This window comes from Callithrix jacchus, chromosome 1 (assembly GCF_049354715.1).
Source record: "Callithrix jacchus isolate 240 chromosome 1, calJac240_pri, whole genome shotgun sequence".
Classification (NCBI taxonomy): Eukaryota; Metazoa; Chordata; class Mammalia; order Primates; family Cebidae; genus Callithrix; species Callithrix jacchus.
Window position 1 is genome coordinate 121,262,482 of NC_133502.1, and position 15,780 is coordinate 121,278,261.

Below are 15,780 nucleotides of genomic sequence, written 5' to 3' on the forward strand. Positions count from 1 at the left end.
TATATAACTCCAAAATATTTCCATCATTTCAAAAAGAAACCCAGTACCTACTGGTAGTTAGTCCCAATCCTCTTTCCCCACCTGGAAATCACTAATCTATTTTCTATCTTCATAGATTTGTCTATTCTGAACATTTAATATAAATGGAATCACAAAATATGTAACCCTTTCTGTCTGCCTTTTGCTTATGATAGTATTTTCAAGTATACGGCGAATGTTATAATACTCATTATTCAAAGATGAGTGTATTTTACTTGAATATAATAAAACAATCTGCTCAGAATGCTCATAGATATGTGGAATAATTAGGAAAAAATTCAGGCTAAGATTTGGAAGACCTCAGTTCTAGTGCTGATTTCTTCACACAGTAACTTTCCCTGTTGTAACAAGATTATTAAGTAAGATGATATCAAAGGTATCACTTTAATTTCTGTTACTCCAGGAATCCCTAAGATATAAAGACATGTACTCATCATTTTGGAAAGAGTAATTGTTACAAAATTAACTAGATAAAAAAACTTTAGTTTCTAACTTGATTCTGGAGACAGAAAATTTGGGACAGCTGATATCAATAACACTTTGACCTAATTAAAATTTAGGAAGTTAATATCAATTTCTTAACCAAGAGAAACATATAACAAACTTCGGCCTGAGCTGTTTGTATCTGGAAAAGGGATAATGCAATCACTGATTTTCACTGTGACTTTCTCCCTGATAAAAAGCTTGAGGCGTAAAATGCTATCATAAATTTGCATATATGCGGTATGCTTTTATGTTTTTATCTTATTCCCTACAATATCTCCAGTATCTGGAACAATGTCAGTTGCATGGTTGGCATGCCATGTTCAGTATTTGTCAAATGAATGGTGGTCGCATGTAAAAATACATGGAAGCCATACAACTAAAGGCTGGTCTGACCAGCAAAGATAAAAAACATGTTGACTTTTCTCCTCCATTCTTGCTAAATAACATTATAAAAATCTAAAATTCCATGCGTCCCCAGGAATAGGATAAAATGTTAAAAGCTAAAGAAAAGTGTCTTAGAACTTAAAACAAATTTCTTTTATTAATTTTGATACAACACTAGATACAGTACATTTAACATGCTGCTTTGTTGCAGAAATTAATCAGCACCAGTTTATGGTTTAAATTATACAGAAACATAGTGTAAATTAAAATATGTGCATATCTTTCTGGCTGTATTAAAAATAAACAAAAACAAAAATCAAATTAATGTCACCTGGTTCATTTTCACCACTTCTTGGAAGGAGATGAAATGATTATCATATGTTCTTTAAGTTTATTTTTAGCAAATAGATGCTGTGTGTTTGTTAAAGACCAAACAATCAAAAGATTTTGAAAAGCTAGGCACTACTGAGCTGGATTGATGCTCCTTGATACAGAGGGCCTTTTCCTGAGTTGGTATTGAAGTTTGGAGAGAAGAGCTGGGTACCTTCAGCTGGGTCCTTCTTACTGCTTTCCTTCGTAGCTACCATTGGTTCCTATCCTTTCCATTGAACCCTTCTCACCTTTCTCTCCTTTTCTCTCTCGTAATCTCTCATTCCCATTCTATCCATTACTCCATTTCCTTCCTTCCCACTCCCATCAGAAACTATCAACCAAAGCAGAGGGAACCTTGACAATCATTTACTTTTTTCTCCCCGAGTCAAAGTTCAATTGTAAGAATAAAAGGAAGGTTTGATGAATACTGCCCACCACCCAGACTTTTCCAAATTTCTATTTTTACCTTCCTAAAATGACTTGAATTTTCCAACTTGATTAATGCTTTCACAATCAGGAATATTTTTAAATATTCTTGTAGTATTTCTGATTGTTTTAAAAATCAAAACACTCACTCTTTATGCTAACATTTGCAATTAGTTCAGTGTCATTTATCATTTATATTGCAGAAAAGTATAATAAATCTGCCATGCTGACCAGAGTTTACATAGTTGACATACTTCTAGATTTCCAGTTATAGATGGTTGATATAGTTTTAGAGTTCCAGTGGAGGGAGTGGCCCTTGAATCCCTCATTTCCCAAACTTCTACTTCCTTCCTCAGACTTAACCCTTTAGAAAAATAACTCTTTTTTCTTTAGCGCAACCCTCACATTTCCATACAGAAGAAGCCGGTGGACCAGAAGGAATTTGACTGGAGCTAGTAAGAGGATAGGTGTAGTATGTTTTGATTAAACTTCAAGAAACGGCTTGTATTTCACAGAGAACCTGTACATTATGCCAGTCTGGAGCCCACCTGTGTCATCTAAGGTAAGGACCCTCTGACACTACAATTATGTTTAGCTTTAAGTAATAGGCAGAATGTCTGAATCATATTCCAATCTCTTTGTAAATTTTTCTATTAATTATAACCTTGATAAATGAATTGAAATTAAATAAGCTGTCATGTTTTTGTATCCAGAACTTGAACTGACTTTCTTCAAGCAATTTTAGTGTCTGCAACACTCAAGGTATTTTTATAATAAAACCAGCACCAGAGCTCCCGTCTATGTGATAACCGCATTTGAAGTTACATCGGTGCTCATAGAGCAAGTGACATTTGGCACAACCATATTTCTCAGTGATTATGAAAAGAGAAAAATTTTAAATAAATGTTTCAGACATACAGTTCTAATTTCCTATAATTAAAGCTTGATTTCAGAAGGGAGATCTGGTAAGGCGGTAACATACTTCATTGTTACAAAAATGTTCCACTCTGCTGAGATTATAAATTTATAAGGTACCTTTCCATTAGGGAATCTAGTTAACATGGCATTTCTGCAAATATTAAAGATATAAGGACTCAAAATTGCCTCAAAATCCTTTTCGAGAATGTAGGCTTTCAAGGGCTCTATTTTCAGTTTTACTTTTCTCTGTTCATCAGCGCAGTTCAACAGGACACTTCTGAAAGAGCAGTATTTTTCTTCCATATGTCAACTGTCATTCATATATACTCTTTATCCCAAATGTCCTTGAGAAATGCTTGTCAGTACAATAAACACAGAGGAAGAGATTATGTTACTTGAAATTTCTCATGACTCTGTAAGGCTGGGGAAACTCAACCATTAGCTCTAGGATGGTAGAATGCCAACATTCAAATTTAAAAGGGAGATTTGTTTCATGAACAGTGATGCGTAGAACTCTGAAGCACAGGCAGCCCCCTGAATTCTTACGTGAACTAGAGCTTTGTAGATGAGCCTCCACCTACAAGATTCTTTCATCTAAAATCTTTCTTTTTCACCATAGAAAAATCATTTAATCCATAGCCTCTAATCTTAGATTTCTCATTTAAAGGGCTCCAAAGGGACCTTTGCAGTTCAATTTTGGTTAAATGAACTAGTAGAGTTAGCTTCACTCAAACTAAAATGGTAGGAGCACCTGCAATATGTATTTCAGAATAAATTTATTAGAGGTAATGGGACCAAAAAATTAAAAAAAAATCCAAGGACCATAAGACTGGTACTGCCTGAGATTTGGAGTAGGGTAAGGGTGGGGGTCTTCTGGAATAAACCAATCTTATGCTTTATAATACTGCTGGCATTTATTGCAAAAGGTATTGAGAGACAAAAATTATATCTTATCTTGTAAAAAATATTCATTTATCAATCTTTCTGGCACTATTAAAAATGTTCCCCTTTTACTAGACAGAATCAAAAAAGTATCCCCAGTCAATCATTTAATAGTTTGTTTTCTATGGAGCAAATAGTCACAGATCCTGTAAATAAATAGGTGACAAATTCCAGGGGGGAACCTATAGGGCCTGTTATATTTAGAGTTTTCTGGAACACACATAATTGTGAGGTTTGGCTCTCCTACAGTCTTTTGTTTGCCATTTCCCTCGTCTTTGAACCAAAACACAGCTCTTTCCAGGCTTGGAGTGTTGAGAGGGCCCACTTCTCCCATTGATGAAGACAACAGGTTCACCACCGATCCACGCCCAGTGGCCAGCATGCACTTGATCATTCAAACCTAATGTGAACCGAAAGAATGTGCCAATTAATTTTATTGCATTTATACTTAGATATCATCTCCAGCTATTGCTCTAAGCTGTTATCACATGCAAATATAGGGCCCAGGTTCTAAAACAAGAGCTAGGAACTGGGAATACTCTAAGACACAAGGGGTCAAGCAAATCCCAGTCCAATTCTAGCTCTGCCACCTACTTGCTAGATGAGTATCTTTGGGCAGATTACTTAACCTCTCTGAGTTTTAGTTTGCTTATCTAAGGAATGGACATAAAAATAGTACATCTAGGGTTGTTTTGAGGATTAAATAAGATAATGCATATAAAGCTCTTGGTATATATAAGTGTTTAATAAATGGCAGCTATTATTAGTATTCATATCATCCTACATGCAGAAGTCCTATCACAGGGAAACAGATATTTTGTGCCTATTGTTCTTCTTCCTCCTTATTTAAATGTCCTGGTTTTCATATTTGAAAGTAGTTTACTATGTATTATTTTGAGTTGAGAGCTTAAGATGTTTCAATCTGCTACAATTCCAATAAAAAGCAGATTTTCTCAACTTGCCTCTCTACCCCCACTGGCAAATTTGGCAAATTACACTTTAATGTTATAAAGCTTCTGTAATATTTTCTTAAAGAAGCATTTTCCCACTTACTCTCTTTCATAATAGAAATAAAAAAAGAATAAAATGAGAAAGGAACCCCCTGCCACAGCATGATCCAACATTCCCCAAATCAAATTTGACCACAAAAACAGTCCTAGATACATAGCATTTTACCTTCCCCCAACTGATTCTCAGTCAGTATTTTTGAGTGGAATCAAATGAAATACTTTTGGTTTGGAATGCCCTATCTTCTTCTGGATTGTTTCCTTGAATTATTGATTAGATGACATGATGCCTAAGCATATTGTGAGGACAGAGGCTTACAATGAGTCATTATGGATGTAGAGAAAACTTATCTTCCAGCCCTGTCTCTTAATACCCAGATCATTTCAGAATTTAGGGAACCACTGAGTACTACAGAAATATTGAAAAGTTAAGAGAGGGAACTGTTATAGATCGTTCAAATACAATGCCTCTTAAGAGAAGTAGTGGGAATATTGACTTTGATATGACCTGAAAATTCTATTTCTAAAGTGGTTTAAAAAGATTTGTTATTCCACTGGGAATAGTGGCTCATGCCTGTAATACCAGCACTTTGGGAGGCTGAGGCAGGTGGATCACTTGAGGTCAGGAGTTTGAGACCAGCCTGGCCAACACGGTGAAACCCCATCTCTACTAAAAATCCAAAAATTAGCCAGGTGTGGCAGCAGGCACCTGTAATACCAGCTACCAGGGAGCCTGAGGCAGGAGAATTGCCTGAACCCAGGGGGTGGAAGTTGCAGTGAGCCGAGATCACACCACTGCACTTCAGAGCAAGACACTATCTCAAAAAAGAAAAAAAAAAAAAGATTTGTTATTATTGTTAAAGCTGTAGAACATATTAAGACTTCAGAAAAGGAGAAATAAAATTAAAATCACATATATATATATTTTTTGAGACAGGGTCTTGCTCTGTTGCCTAGGCTAGTGTGCAGTGGCACAATCACAGCTCACTGCAGCCTCAACTTCCCAGCCTCAAGCACTCTTTCCACCTCAGCCTCCCAAGTAGCTGGGACTACTATTAGCTGCCACCATGCCTGGCTAATTTTTAAATTTTTCATAGAGACAAAGTCTCACTATGTTGCCCAGGCTCATCTTGAACTCGTGGGCTCAAGCAATCCTCCAGCCTTGGTCTCTTAAAGTCCTGGGATTACAGGCTTGAGCCAGCATACCCAGCCTACCTATAATGCTTACCTGGAATTAAGTCATTTCTAATTATTTGGAATATATATATAATTTATTTATATTTATACATACACCACATGTATATAATTTTTTAATTCTAAATTATTTCATACTTTATATGAATATAGACCCTGCATTTTTACTTAGCACCTTGCCATAAATGAAATACATTTTACATTTTATGAACATATAATTGCTAAATGAATTAATAGACATAAGGTAATTTTCATGTCTTGATTATTTAATGGCTTGCAAAATCATTAAATCTTACATATTCCTTCATATGGCTATACTATATTTAACCATTCTTTAGTTACAGTGATTTCTAATTTTTTACTTTTAGAAATATTATTACATTGAATTCTCTTGCTTATCAATCTGAGAATTATCAAGCAAGAAAACTTCAGGCCAATATCCACATTCCTATTTATTTCTTTGGGATAGATGTCTTAAAATGAATGTATTGTGTCAAAGGTTTAAGATGAGTTTAAAATTGGTTGCCTATGATGGTAAACCATGATCATGTGACCCACAGAAGTGAGTAGCAGGGTGGTGGTGCTTGTTTGTTTCATGTCCTTGCCTTGCTCCTCAGTGCAGCACAGATACTTGCCTATCCAGAAGGACTTTCTCCCACCAATGTCCCAGAGCCATCGCATGTGCTGCCTGGAGAATACAGTTACAAGGTTGCCCAGGTATCTAAATGCAAATGAAAATGAGAGCATCAGCAACAAGCAGTTAATATTTCTGCATAACAGAAATAAAAATAAGTTTAAAATACACAAAAACGCATGTATGCTAAAAGAACTTTCTAAGATTTTAGTGCTGTAGTTGTATTTTAAAAGTATCTGCAGGGTGGGGGTAGGTGACATCAAGGAAAGTGATCTTTTATTGTATATCTGGGCTTTCCAGCATAAAACATCAATAGGTTTTAAAATATAAACAACAGATTTCAAACACCTTTTTGGAAATTCAGCAACTGCCTACTTATAACGATTATTTATTTAATGCTAAAATACTATTCTTCATCCTGATACCAAAACCCGGCAGAGACCCAACAAGAAAAGAAAACTTCAGGCCAATATCCATGATGAACATAGATGCAAAAATCTTCAATAAAATATTGGCAAGCCAATTGCAACAGCAAATCAAAAAACTTATTCATCATGGTCAAGTAGGATTTATCCCGGAGATGCAAGGCTGGTTCAACATACACAAGTCTATAAACGTAATTCACCACATAAACAGAACCAAAAACAAAAACCACATGATTATCTCAATTGGCGCAGAGAAGGCATTTGACAAAATTCAACAGCCCTTTATGCTAAAAACCCTCAATAAATCCAGTATCGATGGAACATATCTCAAAGTAATAAAAGCTATTTATGACAAACCAACAGCCAATATCATAATGAATGGGCAAAAACTGGAAGCATTCCCTTTGAAATCCGGCACTAGACAAGGATGCCCTCTTTCACCACTCCTATTCAATATAGTACTGGAAGTTCTAGCCACAGCAATCAGGCAAGAAAAAGAAATAAACGGTATTCAAATAGGAAAGGTAGAAGCCAAATTGTCTCTATTTGCAGACGACATGATAGTATACCTAGAACACCCCATCGCCTCAGCCCAAAAACTCCTGAAACTGATAAGCAACTTCAGCAAAGTCTCAGGATATAAAATCAATGTGCAAAAATCACAAGCATTCGTCTACACCAATAACAGACTTAAAGAAAGCCAAATCAAGAACGAACTGCCATTCACAATTGCTAAAAAAAGAATAAAATACCTTGGAATACAACTCACAAGGAACATAAGGGACTTCAAGGAGAACTACAAACCACTGCTCAACGAAATCATAGAGGACACAAACAGATGGAGAAACACTCCATGTTCATGGTTAGGAAGAATTAATATCGTGAAAATGGCTATACTGCCCAAAGTAATTTACAGAATCAACACTATCCCCATCAAACTACCATTGACTTTCTTCACAGAACTGGAAAAAACCACCATGAACTTCATATGGAACCAAAAGAGAGCCCGCATAGCCAAATCAATTCTAAGCAAAAAGAACACAGCAGGGGCATCACACTACCGGATTTCAAACTATACTACAAGGCTACAGTAATCAAAACAGCATGGTACTGGTACCAAAACACAGATATAGACCAATGGAACAAAACAGAGGCACCGGAGACAACACAACATATCTACAACTATACAATTTTTGATAAACCTGACAAAAACAAGCAATGGGGAAAGGATTCGCTGTTTAATAAATGGTGTTGGGAAAACTGGCTAGCCATGTGCAGAAAGCAGAAACTGGACCCCTTCCTGACACCTTACACTAAAATTAACTCCAGATGGATTAAAGACTTAAACATAAGACCTGGCACCATAAAAACCCTAGAAGGAAATCTAGGCAAAACTATCCAGGACATAGGAGTAGGCAAGGACTTCATGAACAAAACACCAAAAGCATTGGCAACAAAAGCCAAAATAGACAAATGGGACCTAATCAAACTCCACAGCTTCTGCACAGCAAAAGAAACGGTCACTAGAGTGAATCAGCAACCAACAGAATGGGAAAAAATTTTTGCAGTTTACCCATCTGACAAAGGGCTGATATCCAGAATTTACAAAGAACTCAAACAGATTTACAGGAAAAAAACAAGCCCATTCAAAAGTGGGCAAAGGATATGAACAGACACTTTACGAAAGAAGACATATATGAGGCCAACAATCATATGAAAAAATGCTCATCGTCACTGGTCATCAGAGAGATGCAAATCAAAACCACATTGAGATACCATCTCACGCCAGTTAGAATGGCGATCATTAAAAAATCTGGAGACAACAGATGCTGGAGAGGATGTGGAGAAATAGGAACACTTTTACACTGTTGGTGGGAGTGTAAATTAGTTCAACCATTGTGGAAGACAGTGTGGCGATTCCTCAAGGCCTTAGAAATAGAAATTCCATTTGACCCAGCAATCCCATTACTGGGTATATATCCAAAGGACTATAAATAGTTCTACTATATGGACACATGTACACGAATATTCATTGCAGCACTGTTTACAATAGCAAAGACCTGGAATCAACCCAAATGCCCATTGATGATAGACTGGATTGGAAAAATGTGGCACATATACACCATGGAATATTATGCAGCAATCAGAAATAATGAGTTTGTGTCGTTTGTAGGGACATGGATGAATCTGGAGAACATCATCCTCAGCAAACTGACACAAGAACAGAAAATGAAATACCGCATATTCTCACTCATAGGCGGGTGATGAAAAATGAGAACACATGGACACAGGGAGGGGAGTACTAAACACTGGGGTCTATTGGGGGGAAAAGGGGAGGGCCAGTGGGAGGGGGAGGTGGGGAGGGATAGCCTGGGGAGAAATGCCAAATGTGGGTGAAGGGGAGAAAGGAAGCAAAACACACTGCCATGTGTGTACCTACACAACTGTCTTGCATGTTCTGCTCATGTACCCCAAAACCTAAAATGCAATAAAAAATAAAAGTACTATTCTTCTCATAAGTTTATTTCTAACTGGAATAAATTTGGCAAATACCAAGTTAATTTGATCAGTAAGGTAACCCAAACTAACTATTTAGATAAAATTACGTCAGGCTTAAATTTGGAGCTTAGTGGGTTTAGCCAAATAAACATTTAATTATGACTCCTTCATTATACTCAATAAAATGAGTATAGCCCCAACTGTCAAACCTTCTTATAATGTGTAGAAATTGAAGTACCTGTTTTTACAAACCTATATGAAATATTTTTCACAAAACAGAATTTTTTATGAATTATTTTTGCAGTTATTTTTAGAAGCATATTTGATTGTGCCTAATTCCCCAGCAGTGCTCATTAAAACCTCTTTAAATATGCTTTAAGTAAAAAGCCAATAAATAGTTATTTCTTTCTTTTTTAAGAGAAAAAAAGACAGTTTCAAACAAGAAACAAATACATCATGTATACATGTATCCTAACATTACATTGTACCCCACAAATATATACAATTATTGTTTGTCAATTAAACATAAAATTAAATTTTAAAAAATAATTTAAACATTTAAATAAATCAAACAAGGAAAAAAATTAAATCACCATGATCTTTTTGCCTAGTTAATATCCACTGATATGAAAAGTAGGAAACAAAATTAGTAACATTATTTTAGATAGCTATTGAATTTAATTTAATTGTATTTATTTTGCCTGCCTTTTCAAAATTCAGAACTATTATTTCTCTGCTTTTTCAGACTAGATATAATGAACATAATTTGTCTATTTTTAAATGATTTTCCCCCACTAATAATAGTACTTTGCTGCTATCTGATGCAATGATGATTTCTAGGCCTCTTTTACTTAGCTATATAAGGCACTTTGTCCCTCACTGAATGGCCTTAGACTGCTGAACTGGGTTTTGTGACTTGGCTCTAATCGACCTCGTTATCGATTCTCAGCTCCTGTCTGACAGTTACAGCAGGTATGATGAGGCATCTCCTCTCCTCCCCTCCCCATCACATCCAACATGGCCATTCTAATGTGCTGTAGGCTTAGAACACACAATATCAAACTTGTGTTAAACATAAGCCAAGGGAGGGCTTGAGCAGGTGTCCTAGTCACTGTGGCATTTTTTACAGAGCATGAGAGACCAGGGTTCCACTTCTGATTGCCCCTTAATTCTCTCACTGAATTCCCTAATTCTCTTACTAAACTAATTACCTTACTGAAGTTCCCTCACTTCGCAGCCTCAACTTCATCATCAAAATGTAAGGGTTTTATTCAATGAAATTTAACATCTTCTCTAGCTTGAATATTCCTAAAGCTATCTTTAAAACCAACTTGGTAAAATCCATTTTAGCTGCTCAAGTACAATTTCGGTTTTCTTATTGACTCTCCAAAAAGCAAGAAATTCCAAAAGAGTGAGATGGGAAGATAGCTCTGCTTCAGATAGGTAAAATATTAGAGCATAGTTGTTCACAAAAGAAATATTTAGGTATTCATATGTTGATTATTTTATAAAAATATCACTCCTTTTATTTTATGCTTACATACATATAAAATATGGTAGGTATCTGCATAGGTGAATATACGGATATAAAATTAAAATAAGTAGGTATACATACACAAATATTTGTACTATAGAATTAGAAACAAAAGCTTTAATTTTTCTGGTTATAGAAATAGACATCTACTTCTCTGAAAATTTTTGATTAAGTATAGGTATATTTCAGGGTAACTCTAAGGGAAGGCCAGCAGGGGTTCCAGACACTCCTGTGGGAAAACAAAATGGTTTAATAGATAATGATCTATAATAATAGAATTACCAAATGTACAATGACTGCCTGAGGAAATGAGCAGATGAGATTACAATATGTAAATTCAAGAAATGCATAATCTAGGAGTCTGGCTCCCTTGACTTAGAAAAATAATAAAACACCAATGGGGAGGAAAGAAGATTGGAGATAAAGATTGAGTTAGCAATCTGGTTAGGGACAAAGGATAAAGTAAAATTTGCTGTCCTTACAGAAATACAGGTGTTGTGAATGACCTTCTGTAAAGGACTTTCAGAAATATTTGTTAAATGAATGAATCTATAAATGAGGAATTTGATCATACTTTAGGTTTGCCTTGAAAGGTTAGTTTGATTTAAATCCAACTTAGGGTCCATAATTTAATAAAAATCTTAAAATGTGTTTGCAGTGAGAGAAAAACAATTATTAACACATAATTTTGAAAATCTACTTTATGTAACCTCAACACAGTTAAAATAGACATGCTTGTCAGTACATCTGTCATGAGAAACCCACTATACTTAAGGGATGTATTTTAGAGAATATAATGATGAAAAACTAAATTCTGTCTCTTTCATTTACTTCCATATATGACTGTGAGCAAGTGATTTTGCTTCCTTGAACCTCTTTTTAAATAAATCTGTGAACTCTAGATAAGAGAAATGATGGAAGGATCAAATAAGCTAATACATGTGAAACAATTTCACATACTATCAATATAAAAGTAAGACATTATTGACAAGGAGGCATGTAGAATTATGGTCAGGCTAATATAAAAGGGTCACAGGTGAAAGTGCTCAAAAACCAAGCTGCAGATGAAATCTTAGATTAAGCACATGAGAAAGTACCTATGCTTTTAAATTAATTTGGGTCTTGAGTTTATCATTGTGATGATTGAATGGTACAGTTAATACATATGTGAAGAACTCCTTGCTACTCACCAATAGAACCTACCCATAATTATTAATAGGTGGATCAATACAATGAAAACAAAAGATGATGGGAGACTGATGTAGATTTGTCAACATGAGTGCATCAACAATGTTATTATATTGCTATTATATCATAAAAAGTGATTTTTGACAACAAAAAGCTAGACTATTATAATCTCAGGATAAAGAACAGTTCTTTAAAAAAACACATTGGCAATCTGACACCACCATCAATGACTGAATGGAAAGATCTCTCTCAATACATACTGTCTTTACGTTTCTCAGACATTAAGAACCAATGAAAGCTTCATTATAGACCAGCTACTTGCACTGTCCTTTAAGAACCACTGGAAGATGAACAAAAGGTTGCTTCTAAACTTCAAGTTGGGAAGTTCTGTTCTGTTCATCTACATTTTATCAGTGAATCAACCATTGAATCTTGATAACTTTGGCTGGAGTATAACTACTCTTTCCCTTAATTGTGTAAGCAGAAACACCAGAGTATTCTCCCATTTGTTGCATACTGCAATTTTCCTGCTAGTTTAGATAGCTTTTGATCAACACCAAAGCTCTTTCCTCAAGGAGGAAAAAAGACCAATACCACTACTCCTACTGGAGCTTTCAATACTTAAAGACAAACTAAATGACATCTAGTTAAGATGTCATTTTAGCATCTTAACCATCTTAATGATGGAAGAATGTCTTCTTTGTTCTTTAACATATAGCACTATGGAATTACATTGCATTTAAAACAATTATTATTTGTAAAAATGTTAACATTTTATGTTATTTGATATCACCAATGTAAGAACAACAAACTCCTGAAAGCCACTGTTTAACCTCTCTGGTGACTCTACTCACAGTTAGAAAATGAAATATACCAGTGAAGAAAAAGGTGGTTTTACCAATTTTTAAACACGCTTTTAAAACATTTTATTAGCTTTAAAAAAAAACTAGGTATAATTTACATATAATAAAATGAACAGATTTTTAAATATTCAATTTGTTTAGTGTTGCCAACTGTATATACATCCATTTAGTAACCACTTAGAATAAGACACTGAACACTTCTCTTACTTCAGAACGTCGCCTCATGCAGTTTTCTAATCATTCCACAATCTTACCAGAGATAACAATTTTTTATTTCTAACAACATAGATTAGATTTTCTTATTTATATACATGGAATCATATAGTAAGTATTCTGTTATGTAGGGCCGCTTTCTCTCTACATTCTATTTTTGATTTATCTACAATTGTTGGAGGTTTCAGCAGTTTATTCCATCGCTTATAAAATAATTTATGAAAAAAAATAATTTATTCTTTTGTTGATGACGAAAATATCAAGTACTTCTAAACATCCATAACACAAAATAACCCAAATTAATATTATTATGAATAAAGTTACTATGCAATACTTTTATAAAGCTTTTCTAGCATATGTTTTCATTTCTTTTGGTTAAATACCTAGGAGTAGAATATGTTAGGTCATAGGGTAGATGCATATAACTTTATAAGAAACTGCTAGACAGTTCTACAAAGTGATTGTATCATTTTACACTTCCACCAACAACATATGAGAATTCTATTTGCTCTACATCTTTATCAACATTTGGTATTGTCTACCATGGAATACTATGCAGCCATAAAAAAGAACAAGATTATGTCCCTTGCAAGGACATGGATGGAGCTGGAGGTCATTATCTGTAGCAAACTAATACAGAAACGGAAAACCAAATGCTGCATGTTCTCAAAAGTGGCAGCTAAATGACGAGAACACATGAACACAGAGGGGAATAACCCACATTGGAATGTGGAAGGTGAGAGGAGGGAGAGGATCAGGAAAAATAACTAATGGGTACCAGGCTTAACAACTGGGTGATGAAATTATCTGTACAACAAACCCCCATGACACATATTTACCCAGGTAACAAACCTGCACATTTACCCCTGAAATTAAAAGTTTAAAAATTAAAAACAAATTTGGATTGCCATATTTATAATTTTAACTATTCTGGTAGGTGTGAAGTGATATTTCATTTTGGTTTTCATTTTCATTACCTAATACTTAATGTTTTTGAGCACCTTTTCATTTATTTATTGACCAACTGTACATCTTGCAAAAACTCCCAATCATTTGCTATTGTTTGAATTGTCTTTTTGTCATTGATTTGTAGAAGTTGTGTGTACTTTCTGGATTTAAGACTTTTATTAGGTTTATGTTTGAGAATAACTTTTCTCAATGTAGTTTGCTCTTTCATTTTCTTAATGGCGTCTTTATAACATTTTAAATTTGATGAAGTAAAAGATCTGATCGATAATAACCAGAGACTTCCCTAGTCTCAATTTCCAGCCATGGGGCAGATTAGTCTAATTGTGTTATTTGCATAATATCCAGGTTGACCAAAAAAAAAAAAAGGAGAGTCAGGGATAAGCACGTATGCGTTTTTAAAGTCCTGGATTATATACATTTGGTTGTCATTGCCTGACTACAAGTCATCCTTTATTGAATGTTCTGTTATCTAGTAAGCCTTTGTCCTATGTGTCCAGCTGTATAATCATTGCTATATAATCGCATTGCTAGAGGCCTGATGCTATAAGGCTTTTCATTGCTATATACTTTCAATTAATGGGCATAAATTCTTATCATATAAAAAAGATATCAGAACTGCAATGCTGCTGACTCAGAAAATCTCTTTCTGATTTCCTCACAAAGACTGAGATAGAGAGGAAAAAAGAAAAGAAAGAGAAACATGGCAATTGCGCAGCTTTTATAGGAAAGAACAAAGTCAAATATTAGGTAGGTACAAAAGTAATGGCAAAAACCGCAATTACTTTTGCACTAACCAAATACATTATCAAGGCCACTCACAAATCCATTCTGAGCTACGGAACTCCCTCAGGGCTCCTAAAACAAAGCCAAACAGATATTAAACACTCAATACTTATTAAATGAATGGAGCAACTCTTGACTTCCATAAGAAAATAGAGAAATAGTGGAAAAGAAGACATCAATCAAATGTGCAAAAGGGTTCCTTACTGTTCCCTGCAAGCTCGGGCAGCTGCATTCCAGGTGCCTTTCTGCTCTGTGATCAAGATGTGACAGTAGCCTGAGTGATGGTGCCACCCAGCTGGGCAGGATTTGTCCTCCACATCCTGAAAAACAGTTGTCTGTGTTCACATCATAATGGTCTTTACAACCTGGAGTCAGATCAGCATAAGGAGCCCTATGAGTCCCCTAACTTCAGTCAAGTAGTTTTGTCACCGCAAGGGGAGTCAGCCCTAATCCCAATTCTCCATTTGAGAAACACAATGACTTCTTACAGAAAACACTATCACAGTCAGCAACATTTCAATTTTACAACTTTGACATTCTGATAACCAAACAAAACAAGTAAACATCTTAAACGACATTAATTTAACTAACATATTTTGTGATTTTTTTGAAAAGCCACTTTGGGCAAATTTTTCTGCTTAGCCTTCAAGTTGTAACCTTGGCAGGAAGATGTAGCATGAGTTGAGTCATGCACCAGATCATTCCGCTTTATTAGCTTATCATAGAGCACACTGCAAGTAAAGGTGCTTGGCTGCTCAGCCTGTCTCCCACCTTGGTTTGGGGACTCCAGGCTTTCCAGGCAATCCCATTGCACTGATACAGCTTCTGGATGCCTTCTTCAAAATGGAAGAGTCCTTTTAATTCCAGAGTGCAATTCTTTGGGAATGAGGGCAAATGGTCCTTT

At 35.2% G+C, this 15,780-nt stretch overlaps 1 protein-coding gene across 7 annotated transcripts in view; it reads right to left on the reverse strand.

Moving 5' to 3' along the window:
- Nucleotides 1-1,047: 1,047 nt before the first annotated feature.
- Nucleotides 1,048-15,780, reverse strand: part of FREM1 (FRAS1 related extracellular matrix 1) — a 163,586-nt gene continuing 148,853 nt past the window's right edge. For 6 of the 7 annotated variants that reach the window (XM_035305987.3, XM_035305996.3, XM_017973662.4 and 3 more), the window contains 4 exons: nt 15,648-15,776; nt 15,081-15,196; nt 6,404-6,489; nt 1,048-3,967 (listed from right to left, as the gene is read on the reverse strand). In XM_035305987.3, the coding sequence (XP_035161878.2) occupies nt 3,768-3,967; nt 6,404-6,489; nt 15,081-15,196; nt 15,648-15,776 (531 nt within the window). In that variant the 3' untranslated portion in view covers nt 1,048-3,767. The remainder of the gene's footprint in view (nt 3,968-6,403; nt 6,490-15,080; nt 15,197-15,647; nt 15,777-15,780) is intronic. The other variant, XR_013534284.1, reaches the window with a different exon arrangement.